Source organism: Drosophila grimshawi, unplaced genomic scaffold (genome assembly GCF_018153295.1).
Source record: "Drosophila grimshawi isolate 15287-2541.00 unplaced genomic scaffold, ASM1815329v1 contig_44, whole genome shotgun sequence".
In the NCBI taxonomy this organism is placed as follows: domain Eukaryota; kingdom Metazoa; phylum Arthropoda; class Insecta; order Diptera; family Drosophilidae; genus Drosophila; species Drosophila grimshawi.
The window spans coordinates 23184447-23198273 of record NW_025063240.1 but is presented as its reverse complement, the minus strand read 5'-3'; the positions used below and the strand labels follow the sequence as shown (position 1 = coordinate 23198273).

The window sequence follows — 13827 nt, the reverse complement described above, 5'->3', positions numbered from 1 at the left end:
CTTTCGCCTACAGATAGCACAGGAATCCGGCGAAAAGTATCGATATATCGCGATAATATGACACATGTCGGCGTCGTTATGCGAATGCCAATCAATACAGCTGATGCATTATAAAAACAAAAGAGGAAAACATTTGTGGGTGTTTAGTTAAAAACTGTAGATATGGACAAAGATAAACAGATTGTGGCCAATCAAATTGGCTACTTGATACTGAAAGATGATGGCGCGGTGCTCGAATCGGGCGGCGATCTGAAGAACGACGAGCGCAGCGCCAATATAATAATGGGTCTGCTCAATCTGACCGAAAGGTGAGCAGAAAAGTTTTATTGAGTTGGGTTATCAATTTTATATTTGGGCTTGCAGCATTGATGAGAACTTCATGCCAAATAGCAGCTGTGAGAGAATTAGCATCGATTACGAGCATCACAGCTACACAATTTGCATGTCCAATCGCCATATTTACATTGTAAAGCTGTGCAAAAATCAAAATGGAGCCGCGCCAACAACGACGACCACTTCATCCTCATCCTCGACGAGTGTTTACAATGATGCCAACGAGGGCAGTAGCAGCTTGGTTGCCACAAATCCCGCTAGCAGCACAAGCAGCACGGTGATGGCTTGAAAGATGCAGGAACAGTTTAGCGTCGCCTGTTGTGGCTACTGCCAAGGAGCAACAAGGAGCAGAAGCCACGACCGTGAATACAATTGGAAAACTCCCTTTTTCTATTTAATGCTACTCTTTATTTGTCAAAGAATACATCATTTGTGAGCTACTGTTCAAATATATCGGACTTAAGCGAACCAAAATCGAACTTTAATGAACGATAATCGCAACTTTTCTGAGCGAATGAACTACTTCTTCGTAATGAACTTTTTGACATTCACAGCAAAACGCAGAGCTGAATGGCGATAAGAATAGAAATCTTGAAAGTAATGCAGCGTTTAAATATAATAATCTTGAATATACGATTTTATTTTAATCTATCTTGATTACCAGCCATTTAAAATCAGCTGTGAGCTGCTGATCGTATAATTTTGCTATTTAATTCTTCTCTTTATTTGTCAAAGAACACATCGTCTGTGAGTTCCTGTTCAAATATCCGCTTCGCCTCCTGCGTCACATCCAAAAGGGTCGCTTTGCTCTTGCAGAGAATAACATAATATTGCCGCCAATTGCAGCGTCGCTTGACGACCCAAAAATCATTGGTTGCCTTCACCTGCAGCTCCTCGGTGGCCGGCGTCGTCTGAGTGCAATTCTCCTCGATGGGATTGGCGAGATCCGCAATGATGCTCATCACATTGCGTGGAATGCTCTTCTGATTGTTCTTCCCATGCCTGAAGATATTCGTATGATGCTTCAAGCTCTGTTCATTGATAAACAGATATTTGGGTGAGGTGCTGCTGGCATCATTGGATCCACTCTCGCCCAGATTGGCTGCCGTTCGCTTGCTGACCTCGTCGGCTATGTCGCGTGCAAGTGAAATCAATTGTGGACCCATATAAGCATGCAGCTCCTCATAGAATTCCGGCTGAGGAGCAACTGTTGGCGAAGAATTAGAGTGAGAATATTTTGACTAAATGTTGAGTAAGAGCAGCACTAAGCAGACAACATATAGAATATATGACCGCATTGACTATATATACATATAAAGTAACTGCTGATGATTATATAGGTCACACAGATAGAGCTCTTCATGCTGATCAAGAATTTATATATTTTATGTATTCGGAGATGCTTCCTTCTTCCTTACTTTTTTTAAGGCTGTTACTAAAAATTTGGGCACCCTAGGTATCGTATTGTGTGAGATAGATATATATTGGCATTCCAATAGGATGGAGGTGGAACTGGCCTTTGCCGATCTTTGAAGAACACCGCCAATAGTCTACCACCCAATTTTTGTGACTGTAGCTTTAAAATTGTGAGTAATGCGATTTTATCGATTTGAATGCAGTCAGCTTTCAGTCGAATTTGAGGCCTCTAAATGTTGCCCACTCAGTGATCAGAGATTAGGATTAGGATTAGGCACAAAGTATAAATACCATCCACAAAGAGGCACAGAGTGATATTCAAGGCGCGATAGATGAGCAGGTAAAAAGGCGCAATGCAATTATCCAAATCCAGGAATACCCTCGGTGGCGTAACTTTCTCCACAAATGCACCATCCTCGCCAGGGTCGGCACCTTTTGGCACAGCTTGGATATACGCATGCAGGCTGTAGAGATCGCTGGCGTTCAGTTTGCCGCCGCAGATGATCTGTTCTTGGTTGTAGAGCATGATGCAGTCGCGGATGCCGGCGAAGGTGTCGCCGCACAGCTTACAAAAATTATGGGCACGCAGAAAGATGCGCTTCTCCAGCGCCAGATACTGGATGGAGTGCAGCATGTCCATGATATCACAGCTAGCCAGATCCCGGAAGCTAAGCAAATACTTGTCGTAGAACTGATGCAGCTCCAAGGAGAGCTTCTCCCGCTGCTGCTCCCGTTGCTGGTTCTCCTCGGCGAGATTAGCTGTGAGCCTAGCCTGCATTGGGCCATGTTGGAAGCGATACATTTGGTAGCATTGTCGGAGCACCGCACGATAAATGCGGTCGGAGACTTCCCCGCCACGATACTCGGCCACCTCGATGCGATCCTTGAGCTTCAGCTCCTTGGGCACATTCAGCACCAGGACGAGCCAAAAGCCCGGCTCCGGCTGATAAAACAGCTGCGTCGTCTTCTGCGTGTGCAGCGCCTTGCAATCATCCTCGTTGGTAAAGGTGCTGGCAACAAAAATATATATATAAATATTAAGTGAGCAAGTTGCAGTCGCGTGTAGTTGACTGCGAAATACTCTGCACACCACAATAATGAACACTGCAAAAAATCAATTTACTCTTTTACCTGTGCTAACAGAGTATAAAAAACAGACATAAGGGAAGGGGAATTTGATACTCACCCAATGAATTTAATGATGCCCTCACTCAGTCCGACATCATTGATTTTTGTATACTCGACAACTTCCGTAGGATAATAATAAAGCACCTTTTTCCGCTCCTGTGAGAAAAGTCAAAATCAATATTGTAGGCGTTTGCTATTATTCATATTATTATTCATTTGTTATTCACTTGTTATTCAGACTTACCTCGCCCTCCTTCTGACTCAGGCTGGAATTGAAGACGTAGAAACTGCGCAGCGTGATCTCGACGCGCTGTAAAACTTGCGACATTTTTGTTGCAAGTTGTTCACTTGTTGCAAGTTGTTGCAGATAAACGGGCAGCATTCAAGAGTACCATAAAATCCATCAAATCCAATTTACACTCGAATCGCTCACAACTGGTTCGATTGAAAGATGCACCTAACTGAACAAAGGAACAATAGCCCAGATGCTGGTTCGTTCAGTTCGTTCGTTTGAGTCAGTCGTTTCATTCTTTGAGTCTGAGTCTAAAATAATTTAGTTTTAAATATGTCTTTTAATTAATAAGGATAATAAGGATAAGAGAAAAACGGACAGCATTCACCACTTTAATTTCATCAATCACACTTATTAGAATCGTTTCGAACTAGTTCAATGGAACTGAACGAATGAACTATGGCGTGGTAAACTCTATACAACGTTTCGACAATATACTACACTCAGCAGGTGTTAAGACGCTGCTAGGCAGTCTGATCGAAATCAACGATTTTTTAACAGCTTATATATTTAAATGCATTATCTTTAATTGCGATTGTAGAATGTGTTGCAATATTACATATTTAAGAAATATACGATTGTTTGCTGCAATGATTTTAACTCCCGTCAACTGCAGACAGCCAAAACTTAACAGCTGTTAATTGTGGCAACTCAACATAGATCATGTCGTCACCATGAACTATGGCCCCGTTTGTGCTTCGTTTAGCTCGCTCGTTGGATTCTGTTAGGTAAGGTAATTCAGTGAACTGCTTTCTTGGAAAGAACTAAAGAACACTAGTCATATAAATAAAACGAGACCGTTGTAAATAATTGAATTGGTTAACAATCTATTTTATTGTATGTGGAATTTTAATCAAGCCAGAAGAAGCAGCAGTTAATTTAATCGGCCCAATGCTTAGAACTGTAATTTTGAATTTATTTCTTGAGGTGAAATTTTGGAGAAGATGCAAATATGGCAAAACTCTGTTTCCATTCAGTTAATTATTAAGTTTCTCGGATAAATTATTTCACGCCTTGCATTTATTAAGATTCACAACTTAAACTAAGACTGGCAGCCACCCCGCAGACGCAGAACCAAGTGGAGAGTCGACTCCTTCTGGATATTGTAGTCGGACAAGGTGCGACCATCTTCCAACTGTTTTCCGGCGAAGATGAGACGCTGCTGATCTGGAGGAATTCCCTCCTTGTCCTGAATTTTAGCCTTGACATTTTCAATAGTGTCGCTAGGTTCCACTTCCAAAGTGATGGTCTTTCCAGTCAATGTTTTAACGAAGATCTGCATTCCTCCCCTGAGACGGAGAACCAAATGAAGGGTGGACTCCTTCTGGATATTGTAGTCGGACAAAGTGCGACCATCCTCAAGCTGCTTTCCCGCAAAGATCAAACGCTGCTGGTCTGGGGGGATTCCCTCCTTGTCTTGGATCTTGGCCTTAACGTTCTCAATTGTGTCGGAAGGTTCAACCTCCAGAGTAATGGTCTTTCCAGTGAGGGTCTTCACAAAGATCTGCATTCCTCCTCGGAGACGGAGAACCAAGTGGAGAGTCGACTCTTTCTGAATATTATAGTCGGACAAGGTGCGACCATCTTCCAACTGTTTTCCGGCGAAGATGAGACGCTGCTGGTCTGGGGGGATTCCCTCCTTGTCTTGGATCTTGGCCTTAACGTTCTCAATTGTGTCGGAAGGTTCAACCTCCAGAGTGATGGTCTTCCCAGTCAATGTTTTAACGAAGATCTGCATTCCTCCCCTGAGACGGAGAACCAAGTGGAGAGTCGACTCCTTCTGAATGTTATAGTCGGACAAAGTCCGACCATCCTCCAAGCTGCTTTCCGGCAAAGATCAAACGCTGCTGGTCTGGGGGGATTCCCTCCTTGTCTTGAATCTTGGCCTTAACGTTCTCAATTGTGTCGGAAGGTTCAACCTCCAGAGTGATGGTCTTCCCAGTCAATGTTTTAACGAAGATCTGCATTCCTCCCCTGAGACGGAGAACCAAGTGGAGAGTCGACTCCTTCTGAATGTTATAGTCGGACAAGGTGCGACCATCTTCCAACTGTTTTCCGGCGAAGATGAGACGCTGTTGGTCTGGGGGGATTCCCTCCTTGTCTTGAATCTTGGCCTTAACGTTCTCAATAGTATCGGAAGGTTCAACCTCCAGAGTGATGGTCTTCCCAGTCAATGTTTTAACGAAGATCTGCATTCCTCCTCTCAGACGGAGAACCAAGTGGAGAGTCGACTCCTTCTGAATGTTATAGTCGGACAAAGTACGACCATCCTCAAGCTGCTTTCCCGCAAAGATCAAACGCTGCTGGTCTGGGGGGATTCCCTCCTTGTCTTGAATCTTGGCCTTAACGTTCTCAATTGTGTCGGAAGGTTCAACCTCCAGAGTAATGGTCTTTCCAGTCAATGTTTTAACGAAGATCTGCATTCCTCCCCTGAGACGGAGAACCAAATGAAGGGTGGACTCCTTCTGGATATTGTAGTCGGACAAAGTCCGACCATCCTCAAGCTGCTTTCCCGCAAAGATCAAACGCTGCTGGTCCGGGGGATTCCCTCCTTGTCTTGGATCTTGGCTTTAACGTTCTCAATTGTGTCGGAAGGTTCAACCTCCAGAGTAATGGTCTTTCCAGTGAGGGTCTTCACAAAGATCTGCATTCCTCCTCGGAGACGGAGAACCAAGTGGAGAGTCGACTCTTTCTGAATATTATAGTCGGACAAGGTGCGACCATCTTCCAACTGTTTTCCGGCGAAGATGAGACGCTGCTGGTCTGGGGGGATTCCCTCCTTGTCTTGGATCTTGGCCTTAACGTTCTCAATTGTGTCGGAAGGTTCAACCTCCAGAGTGATGGTCTTCCCAGTCAATGTTTTAACGAAGATCTGCATTCCTCCCCTGAGACGGAGAACCAAGTGGAGAGTCGACTCCTTCTGAATGTTATAGTCGGACAAGGTGCGACCATCTTCCAACTGTTTTCCGGCGAAGATGAGACGCTGTTGGTCTGGGGGGATTCCCTCCTTGTCTTGAATCTTGGCCTTAACGTTCTCAATTGTGTCGGAAGGTTCAACCTCCAGAGTGATGGTCTTCCCAGTCAATGTTTTAACGAAGATCTGCATTCCTCCCCTGAGACGGAGAACCAAGTGGAGAGTCGACTCCTTCTGAATGTTATAGTCGGACAAGGTGCGACCATCTTCCAACTGTTTTCCGGCGAAGATGAGACGCTGTTGGTCTGGGGGGATTCCCTCCTTGTCTTGAATCTTGGCCTTAACGTTCTCAATAGTATCGGAAGGTTCAACCTCCAGAGTGATGGTCTTTCCAGTCAATGTTTTAACGAAGATCTGCATTCCTCCTCTGAGACGGAGAACCAAGTGGAGAGTCGACTCCTTCTGAATGTTATAGTCGGACAAGGTACGACCATCCTCAAGCTGCTTTCCCGCAAAGATCAATCGCTGTTGATCTGGAGGAATTCCCTCCTTGTCCTGAATTTTAGCCTTGACATTTTCAATAGTGTCGCTGGGCTCCACTTCTAAAGTGATGGTCTTGCCAGTCAATGTCTTTACAAAGATCTGCATATTGGTATTTCTGCAAGAAAAAAATATAAGAAATTAAAATTGTAGTTTCTTTTTTTTTGACCAGAGCCGGAGAGGACAAATTTAATGACTACGTGGGGACTCTAATGAAAATGAACGAAAACTGAGTACGTTTACCCTCTAGACGGCTTTGTGTGTAGACACTCTTTACAAATACATGCCAGCGAGTGCATGTGAGTACGCATTTTTTTACTCTTTGCCTCGCATTTCCACCCTATTGAAATACGCAACAAAGAAAAAGAAACCTTTGTTCCCCTTAATGTGACCCCATTTGTACTGCGTAAATGCTAAAATTTCCCCTTCCTGTATGTATGCATAAGTGTATATATAACAGATGTGCAAACAATTTATAATTATACGAAAATGCCAACGTCATATCATATCAAATACGCAGTCGACGCAGAAGTTAATTGTAAAAATTAAAAATATTTACAAAAATTTAGAAAGTAGCAGACACGTCTACTTATGCGTCATTACGTATGTATATTTTGTATATAATATATTCACATGCATACGTATGTATTCGTTTTTTTTCTATGCCACTTCTCGAACATTTAATGACGTCACATACTTATTTCACAATAGATTGGCAAATTGTTAAAAAGCATTTAATAGAGAATTTTAAACTCAAAATTACGTATTGCCAATTAAAAATTAATAAAATGAAAAACACATACTTATAAGCAGGATAACACAATAATATTCCTTACTTTTATGCTCACTGTATTTTATTTTAATTCTTATTCTTTTCACTTGTCAAATATTTCTTAAAATTTTTTCCCCGTTGATTTGTTTTACTGCGTTCTAACGTTGCTTTGTTGGCTTTGCGATTGGTTTTGCTGAAAAGGTTTCTGTGCTAGTCTTTTTATAGACTCCGGAAACAGCAGGGGAAATGTTGGGTATTTGGCAGGGAAATTTTTAACATCTATATGATTGTCCTGTTCACACACCAATGTCAGATGCTAGAAAATTACTCTTAACGTTTGTTCGTAGTTTAGAAAGTTTAGAAAACAGCGTAGGCTATTAATTTTTATGCATATATATACTTGTTGAACTGTGAAAGCAGTTGAGAACATAAAGCTAAATGTTGTATTCAACAGTCGTTTGACGCGTAATGCAAAAAGTGCAGTATAGGGTTGTACCTTTATCTCGCTCGCACAATGAGAGCGAATAGGGTTACCACTTGGGAAATTAAAGTGATACCAGACTGTTAGATTAGCGCTTCGTTTGAATTTTACTCACCTACTTTTCACTTAAAAAACGTTTTGCTTTAAGTTCCGTTTTATTTGACTTTCTATGATATTTGCTTCTCTGCACAATTAGTAGTGTTCACTTTGGAAGTCAAATGTAAAATGAACAAATCAAAATAGGGTTTGTTAGACAGATTAACTAAACGATCTCATGGCCAACTCCATATATATTTTTTTATTTCAAATACACACTCACCACACAATGAAAATATTTGAATTTTCCAACAAATTCAAGACGAGACCTGTTTAACGTGCTGAATCGACTGGCCTAGTGAATAAAAAATATTTTCCGACAATTACAATTTCTGACATTGTTAACATGACCTGCTAAAATTCACATACAAACGGCTTTAAATTTAACAGTATAACGACTAACAGACAGTACAACAATTAACAGTTCCAATTTGAGCTAAGCAACTACTAATCAATACCATACGCCGGAATTTTTGCTAGGACTTCTTTATATTTTGTTAATCTTCAAAATTAAATGAATCAAACGTAGTTTTTGACTTCTGAAGTTAACAGTGTGTCAACTAACAGTGCCAATTCGAGCTCTACAATATATGCGGACTGTATAACAGGTAACAGTGCCAATTTGAGTTCAACAACAACTTCTAAAATAACATAAGCAGACGGTATAACAACTTACAGTGCCAAATTGAGTTCAGTAAGATACGCCAATTTTGTGGTCACGCCACTAAATAAAGCCTAAACTAGACGGAATTATTGACAGTCGCACAAAAAAAAATGGTGGAGTTGGAAGTGTTAAACGCAAAAACCACCAAGCCCTTCGGCAAGGTAAATGCAACTTCATCCTCAACAGTTAGCGAGCTGCGCGTTGTGATTCACAAAACACTCAAGCAAACTCCGCATGCCGACCGCATATCGCTGTAAGTGCAAACACACATACATAAATATTTACATATACAGGGATATAATTACATGGACAATAAAGGATAATTTATGTATAAATTTATTTAAGGCGCTTGGAGCCGCGTGGCAGGAGTTTAAAGGACACCGATTCGGTATCATCGCTCAACTTGGGCAATGGGGACAAAGTCTACATTAAGGATCTGGGACCACAAATTGGCTGGAAGACCGTTTTTCTGGCTGAATATGCAGGTCCTCTAATTGTTTATCTGCTATTCTATTTTCGGCCGGAGCTCATTTATGGCAAGGCAGCTGGGAATCCCATTACGCTGACCACGCAGTAAGTCGGTATATTATTGTTTCCCTTTATTGTGTGTGTGTGTGTATGTGTGTGTGTGTGTTTAACTTTCGCCATATATACATGTATAAATGAATATGTGTGCGACCCGCTTGACCCAAAGTTTTTTTTTTCATGCGTTTTATGCAAATGTTTCGAATTGATGATCGGTGCTTTTACCTGCTGCTTGCATAATTATTGAGACGCTTTCAACGCGCATATATACTGTCTATATAAATACTGCGAATATATCTATATATATACATGTATATATATGTATAAATGTTGCAAAAAAAAAAATATTTGATGATATTTGTTTGCCAAACTATAAATTAAAAAGTAGTGATGATAATAATATGGAAATCGTAATTTTCATAATTATAAATGCACATTTAAGAAATGCTATTATTTTTCGTGCATTTTCTTTATTTTTCATAAATTTAATATTTTTTTAACAAGTTTTAAATAAGTTATTGCTTTTTCTCTCTTATTTTTTTAAGAGTGTTTTCCCACTTCAGAAATCGTATTCCTTTCAAATTTAAATATTCATTTGAAAACATTTCTTGTGAGAGTGGTGCTATTGTTTTTTTTTTTCGAAACTTTACAAGCTATGTATAGTATTATATATAATATATATATTATAGATTGTATATTATACATTATATCGTTTTCTTTTTTTTTTGTAGTATCGCCGCTGGCTGTTATACGGTTCACTATGTGAAGCGTTTGCTGGAGACGATCTTTGTGCATCGCTTCTCGCACAACACGATGCCGATCCGCAATCTTTTCAAGAATTGCAGCTACTATTGGGGCTTTACCGCCTACGTGTCCTACCACGTCAATCATCCCCTGTACACCTCACCCTGCATGTGCACAGTTTGGGCGGCACTCGCTGCCTTTGCGGTGAGTTGAGTTTACGCATAAGGAAAACTAGGAACCTCTTAAAACTCACGTTTAATTTTTACAGCTCTGTGAATTGGGCAACTTTTCGATACACATTGCTTTGCGCAATTTGCGTCCACCGGGCACCAAAGTGCGTAGGATTCCCGTGGCCGACAGCAATCCTTTGACGAAGCTCTTCAAGTGAGTCCTTCATTCATTTATAGTGTGATTTATGATTGTAATGTATATATATTTATTTTCCTCTTTCAGTTTGGTTTCCTGCCCCAATTACACATATGAGATTGGTGCCTGGGTCTGCTTCTCGGCGATGACTTCCTGCTTGCCTGCTTATCTCTTTGCCTTCGCCGGCGCCTTCCAGATGACCGTCTGGGCTCTGGCCAAGCATCGCAATTACAAGAAGGAATTCAAGGATTATCCAAGGGCTCGTCGTGCCATCTTCCCATTTGTACTCTAAGCAGATATACAAAATGAAGTACAATTAATAACAGCTTGCAGGCTGTATTTATTCCATTCCATTTCTTAGAATTGTTAGCTATATATAAATGGGTAGTAAATGTTCGGACATTGATATTTCCCCCATATACTTATTTGGCAAGCAAATGCGTCGAGTTCGATTTGGGGTTATTTATTTTCAGACTTTGACCCTGTCGATTGCGCGGCGACACTGTAATTTATGTTTAAGATTTCTGCGCAGATAAATTATACGGCTTCTCGCTGATAAAACGCATTTTGATAAAATTGTAGTGCTTAGAGCTTGTTTTTTTTTTTTTCAATTTTATTTAAACTGATATATTTTTCATTTCAACGATCCCCATTCCTCAATTGGTGTTGCCAGTATGTTATTAACAGCTATCTGGCAGCACTCACATTCCTAATTAAGTTGGCTGCAGCTGCATTTTCTGGGTAGTTGTTTCTGATTTTATGCCGGCAAACAAAATAAGCAAAGGAATTGCGAGATGAATTTGTTTGAGGAGCTGGACACGTTGGATCCCAGCTCCAAGCTGGTGCCCTCACGCATAGAGACGCCAACGCCACACAAAATTGCTGTGCTAATGCTGCTCAAACAATACCTGAGAGTAAGTAAAGCTTGAATTGAAACCATCTAATACAGTAGACAAATTTGTAGGACAAAAAGAGCTCGATGGAGACGGGAATAACAATGCGTTCGCAGCGACGTCGCATGTTTTTTATGCTGATTTTCAATCTGGTGCAGGAGCCAGATATGACATACAATGAACTACACAATATGCTAACAAGTCGACCCTTTAAACTGGACACTTTGCTGTTGGAAGGTTTCGAGAAATCCATGTCGGAATTTTGTGGCTCGGCCGGAATTGAGGCACTCTTCGACTTTGCTGACTTGCAGAATATTAACACGTTGCTCAACGAGGAATATGGCGTCAATCAGTTCAGCATGGTGGGTGTCTATGTGCGACGCATTGGGGTCGTCCTGGAGCGCTTCACTTTTGCTGAAATGATGAGCATGTATCGAAATATTTGTGTTTATTACGAGCGAGGTATGCGCGCCTTGTCGATTGGTTCTCGCAAACTGATAGCGGGTGGAGTGTTGAGGAGATCGGTAACGCCACCACCTCTAGCTGCTGCTGCTATTTCAACTGGAGAAGGCGTAACCGAGTCAAACGAGGAGCCGCTGGGGCCGCACAATTCACTCAGTCGCTGGGCGCCGCGGCAGGCGAAACATTTCATCAACAGTCAGTCGGAGCTATTGGAACACGATGATGCCGCCGCTCTGCCGCCCAAGCAACTGCAGCGCCATGTCCAGCAAATCATCGAAGATCTGCCGCTAAATACCACCTCGTATTTCTTGGGCTACATGAATCAATTGCGCATCCGGGATTATTACAATGCTTTGTCCGCTTTGCATCGTGCCACGGATCGCTCGCCGGTGCGTCTGATGATGGGCCACGAGAAGGGCTATCAATATTTCTGCATTAATCTGGGTGTGATGCATGCCACCTTTGGGCATCGGGATGAAGCGCTGGCGGCGCTCAGGGAGAGCATTATGTTGGCGCAGGAGCATGGCGATCGGAGGAGTCTTAATCTGGCCAACACTTGGTATTGCCTGCTGCGCGATGAGTTGCCGCTGTCCTATGTCCAGCGTAGCGTGGCCGAGATCAGCGAGGGCGACTCCAATCAGCTGCAGAATTATACGTTAGCTCTGCACTTTGCCGTGAAGCTGGGCACGGTGGCCGGGTATCAGCCGCTGCGGCTGTTTGATCTGCTCCAGCACAGCGATCATCTGACCAATCGCAACAATCTAGCAAGCCATGCGGCGGAGGCGTTAGCTTTGAGGAGCGCCGTTTGGTGTGCCTATGGCAGGCATGAGTTGGCAGCGCTCTATGCTCAGCTGCTTTTGCTGGGAGGAGCAGGAGGAGGAGTAGCAGCAAGAGGAGGAGCAGTAGGAGGAAGACCAGCAGTAGTAGGAGCAGTAACTGGAGGAGGAGCAGGAAGAGGTGGTGGAGGTGTAACTGATGGAGGAGGAGGAGGAGGAGTAGTATATGGAGGAGCAGGAAGGGGAATAGCCGGAGGAGCAAGAGTACTCGAAACGGGAGGAGGAGCAGGAAGAGGAGGAGCACTAGGAGCAGCTGTAGCAGGAACAGAAGGCATAGGAGCAGGAGGATTAGGAGGAGTGGGAGAAGGATACGCGGGCACTGGCAGCGCCTTAGCCAGCTTTGCCATGTGGCTGCATCTGCAGGGCGAGATGCGTTTAGCTCGCGTGCTCCTCCATCGTGCGCGGGAACACTTGCCACGTCTACCCAGTGCCGAGTGCTGGATGATTAGCCAGTGTCATTTGACCATCCAGTCGGGCATCTATCGCTGCCGTTGGCACGATGCACTCAAGGCCTGTGATCAACTGTATCTACTCGATGCGCCGGGTTCGCTGCATCAGCGTGCGTCAATCTATGTAGCCAAGAAGGAGTTCTTCAACGCACGTCGACTCCTCGATAAGTTGGCTGCTCAACAGGATTTAGCTTTCCTGCTCCGGATGCGTGTCCAAGTGTTGCTCGCCTATTGCAGCCTGGCCGAAGGTAATTTCAATAGTGAGGCAGTTACCCTACTCTTGCGCGTCTCCGAGGATATGTCTGACTCTCAGATGGATTACGAACTGGCTTTGGTGGATATGTTGCTGGCACAGGTGCTGCTCCTCCTCGGATTACCACAGAAGGCTTATCAGGCCATCAAGCGCAGCATGGATGACATTCATATCAATGGTGGACTCTATGAACGAGCCAAGACGGATTTTGTCTTTGTGCGCTGCCTGCTCGCCATTACGGCGGACGGTGAGCACCGCAAGGCTCAGCTCCTGAAATCTGTGGACATCTTAGAGCGCTCAGCTAAATCATTTAAGCAATTGTCTGCGCATGCCAAAGTCCTCGATGTTTACGTGTTTCTAGCGCAGCGATTTAATGAGTTTGGACAGCGTGCGCTGCGTAATAAATACGCCGGGGAATTCCGGCGTTATTTTATGGATCACCCAATACCGCGGGAGTATCTCGGCGCACCTTGAATCTTAATAAATTGCATCTCTTTAAAAAGACCGCCTTGTGTCTGTGTTGGTAAATGCTTCACGCTGTTGAGTGCCGAGTTACATGGCATGAATTCAAACATCTCTCCATGCAGCGGTAGTAAATGCTTCAAGCTGAGCATAGGTTTCAATTATCTTTTTCTGATATTTGCTACCTGTTCAAACAGTACC

General features: G+C 43.1%; 5 protein-coding genes across 5 annotated transcripts; 3 read left to right on the top strand and 2 right to left on the bottom strand.

Moving 5' to 3' along the window:
* The first annotated feature begins 110 nt into the window (after positions 1–110).
* LOC6558764 (ragulator complex protein LAMTOR4 homolog) lies at positions 111–818 on the top strand. The gene is made up of 2 exons (XM_001983165.3): positions 111–308; positions 364–818. The coding sequence occupies exons 1-2, from the start codon at positions 163–165 to the stop codon at positions 620–622; spliced, it is 405 nt and encodes a 134-aa protein (XP_001983201.1). The 5' UTR covers positions 111–162; the 3' UTR covers positions 623–818.
* Positions 819–947: 129 nt separating this feature from the next.
* LOC6558215 (vacuolar fusion protein CCZ1 homolog) lies at positions 948–3336 on the bottom strand. The gene is made up of 4 exons (XM_001983166.3): positions 3122–3336; positions 2936–3033; positions 2041–2759; positions 948–1540 (listed from the first exon to the last, which is right to left on the bottom strand). Exons 1-4 carry the CDS (start codon positions 3257–3259, stop codon positions 1056–1058), a joined length of 1440 nt encoding a protein of 479 aa, XP_001983202.2. The 5' UTR covers positions 3260–3336; the 3' UTR covers positions 948–1055.
* Positions 3337–3979: 643 nt separating this feature from the next.
* LOC6557609 (polyubiquitin-C) lies at positions 3980–6937 on the bottom strand. The gene is given in 4 exon segments (XM_032743179.2): positions 3980–4988; positions 4990–5714; positions 5717–6741; positions 6867–6937. Coding segments are annotated over 4 exon segments (2595 nt in total). The 5' UTR covers positions 6935–6937; the 3' UTR covers positions 3980–4211.
* A 1714-nt stretch (positions 6938–8651) lies between these two features.
* Positions 8652–10677, top strand: LOC6558720 (very-long-chain enoyl-CoA reductase). Its single transcript, XM_001983168.3, has 5 exons — positions 8652–8889; positions 8982–9209; positions 9893–10109; positions 10174–10289; positions 10359–10677. Exons 1-5 carry the CDS (start codon positions 8747–8749, stop codon positions 10561–10563), a joined length of 909 nt encoding a protein of 302 aa, XP_001983204.1. The 5' UTR covers positions 8652–8746; the 3' UTR covers positions 10564–10677.
* Positions 10678–11017: 340 nt separating this feature from the next.
* LOC6558540 lies at positions 11018–13668 on the top strand. Its single transcript, XM_001983169.2, has 2 exons — positions 11018–11185; positions 11236–13668. Exons 1-2 carry the CDS (start codon positions 11066–11068, stop codon positions 13636–13638), a joined length of 2523 nt encoding a protein of 840 aa, XP_001983205.1. The 5' UTR covers positions 11018–11065; the 3' UTR covers positions 13639–13668.
* Positions 13669–13827: the final 159 nt, after the last annotated feature.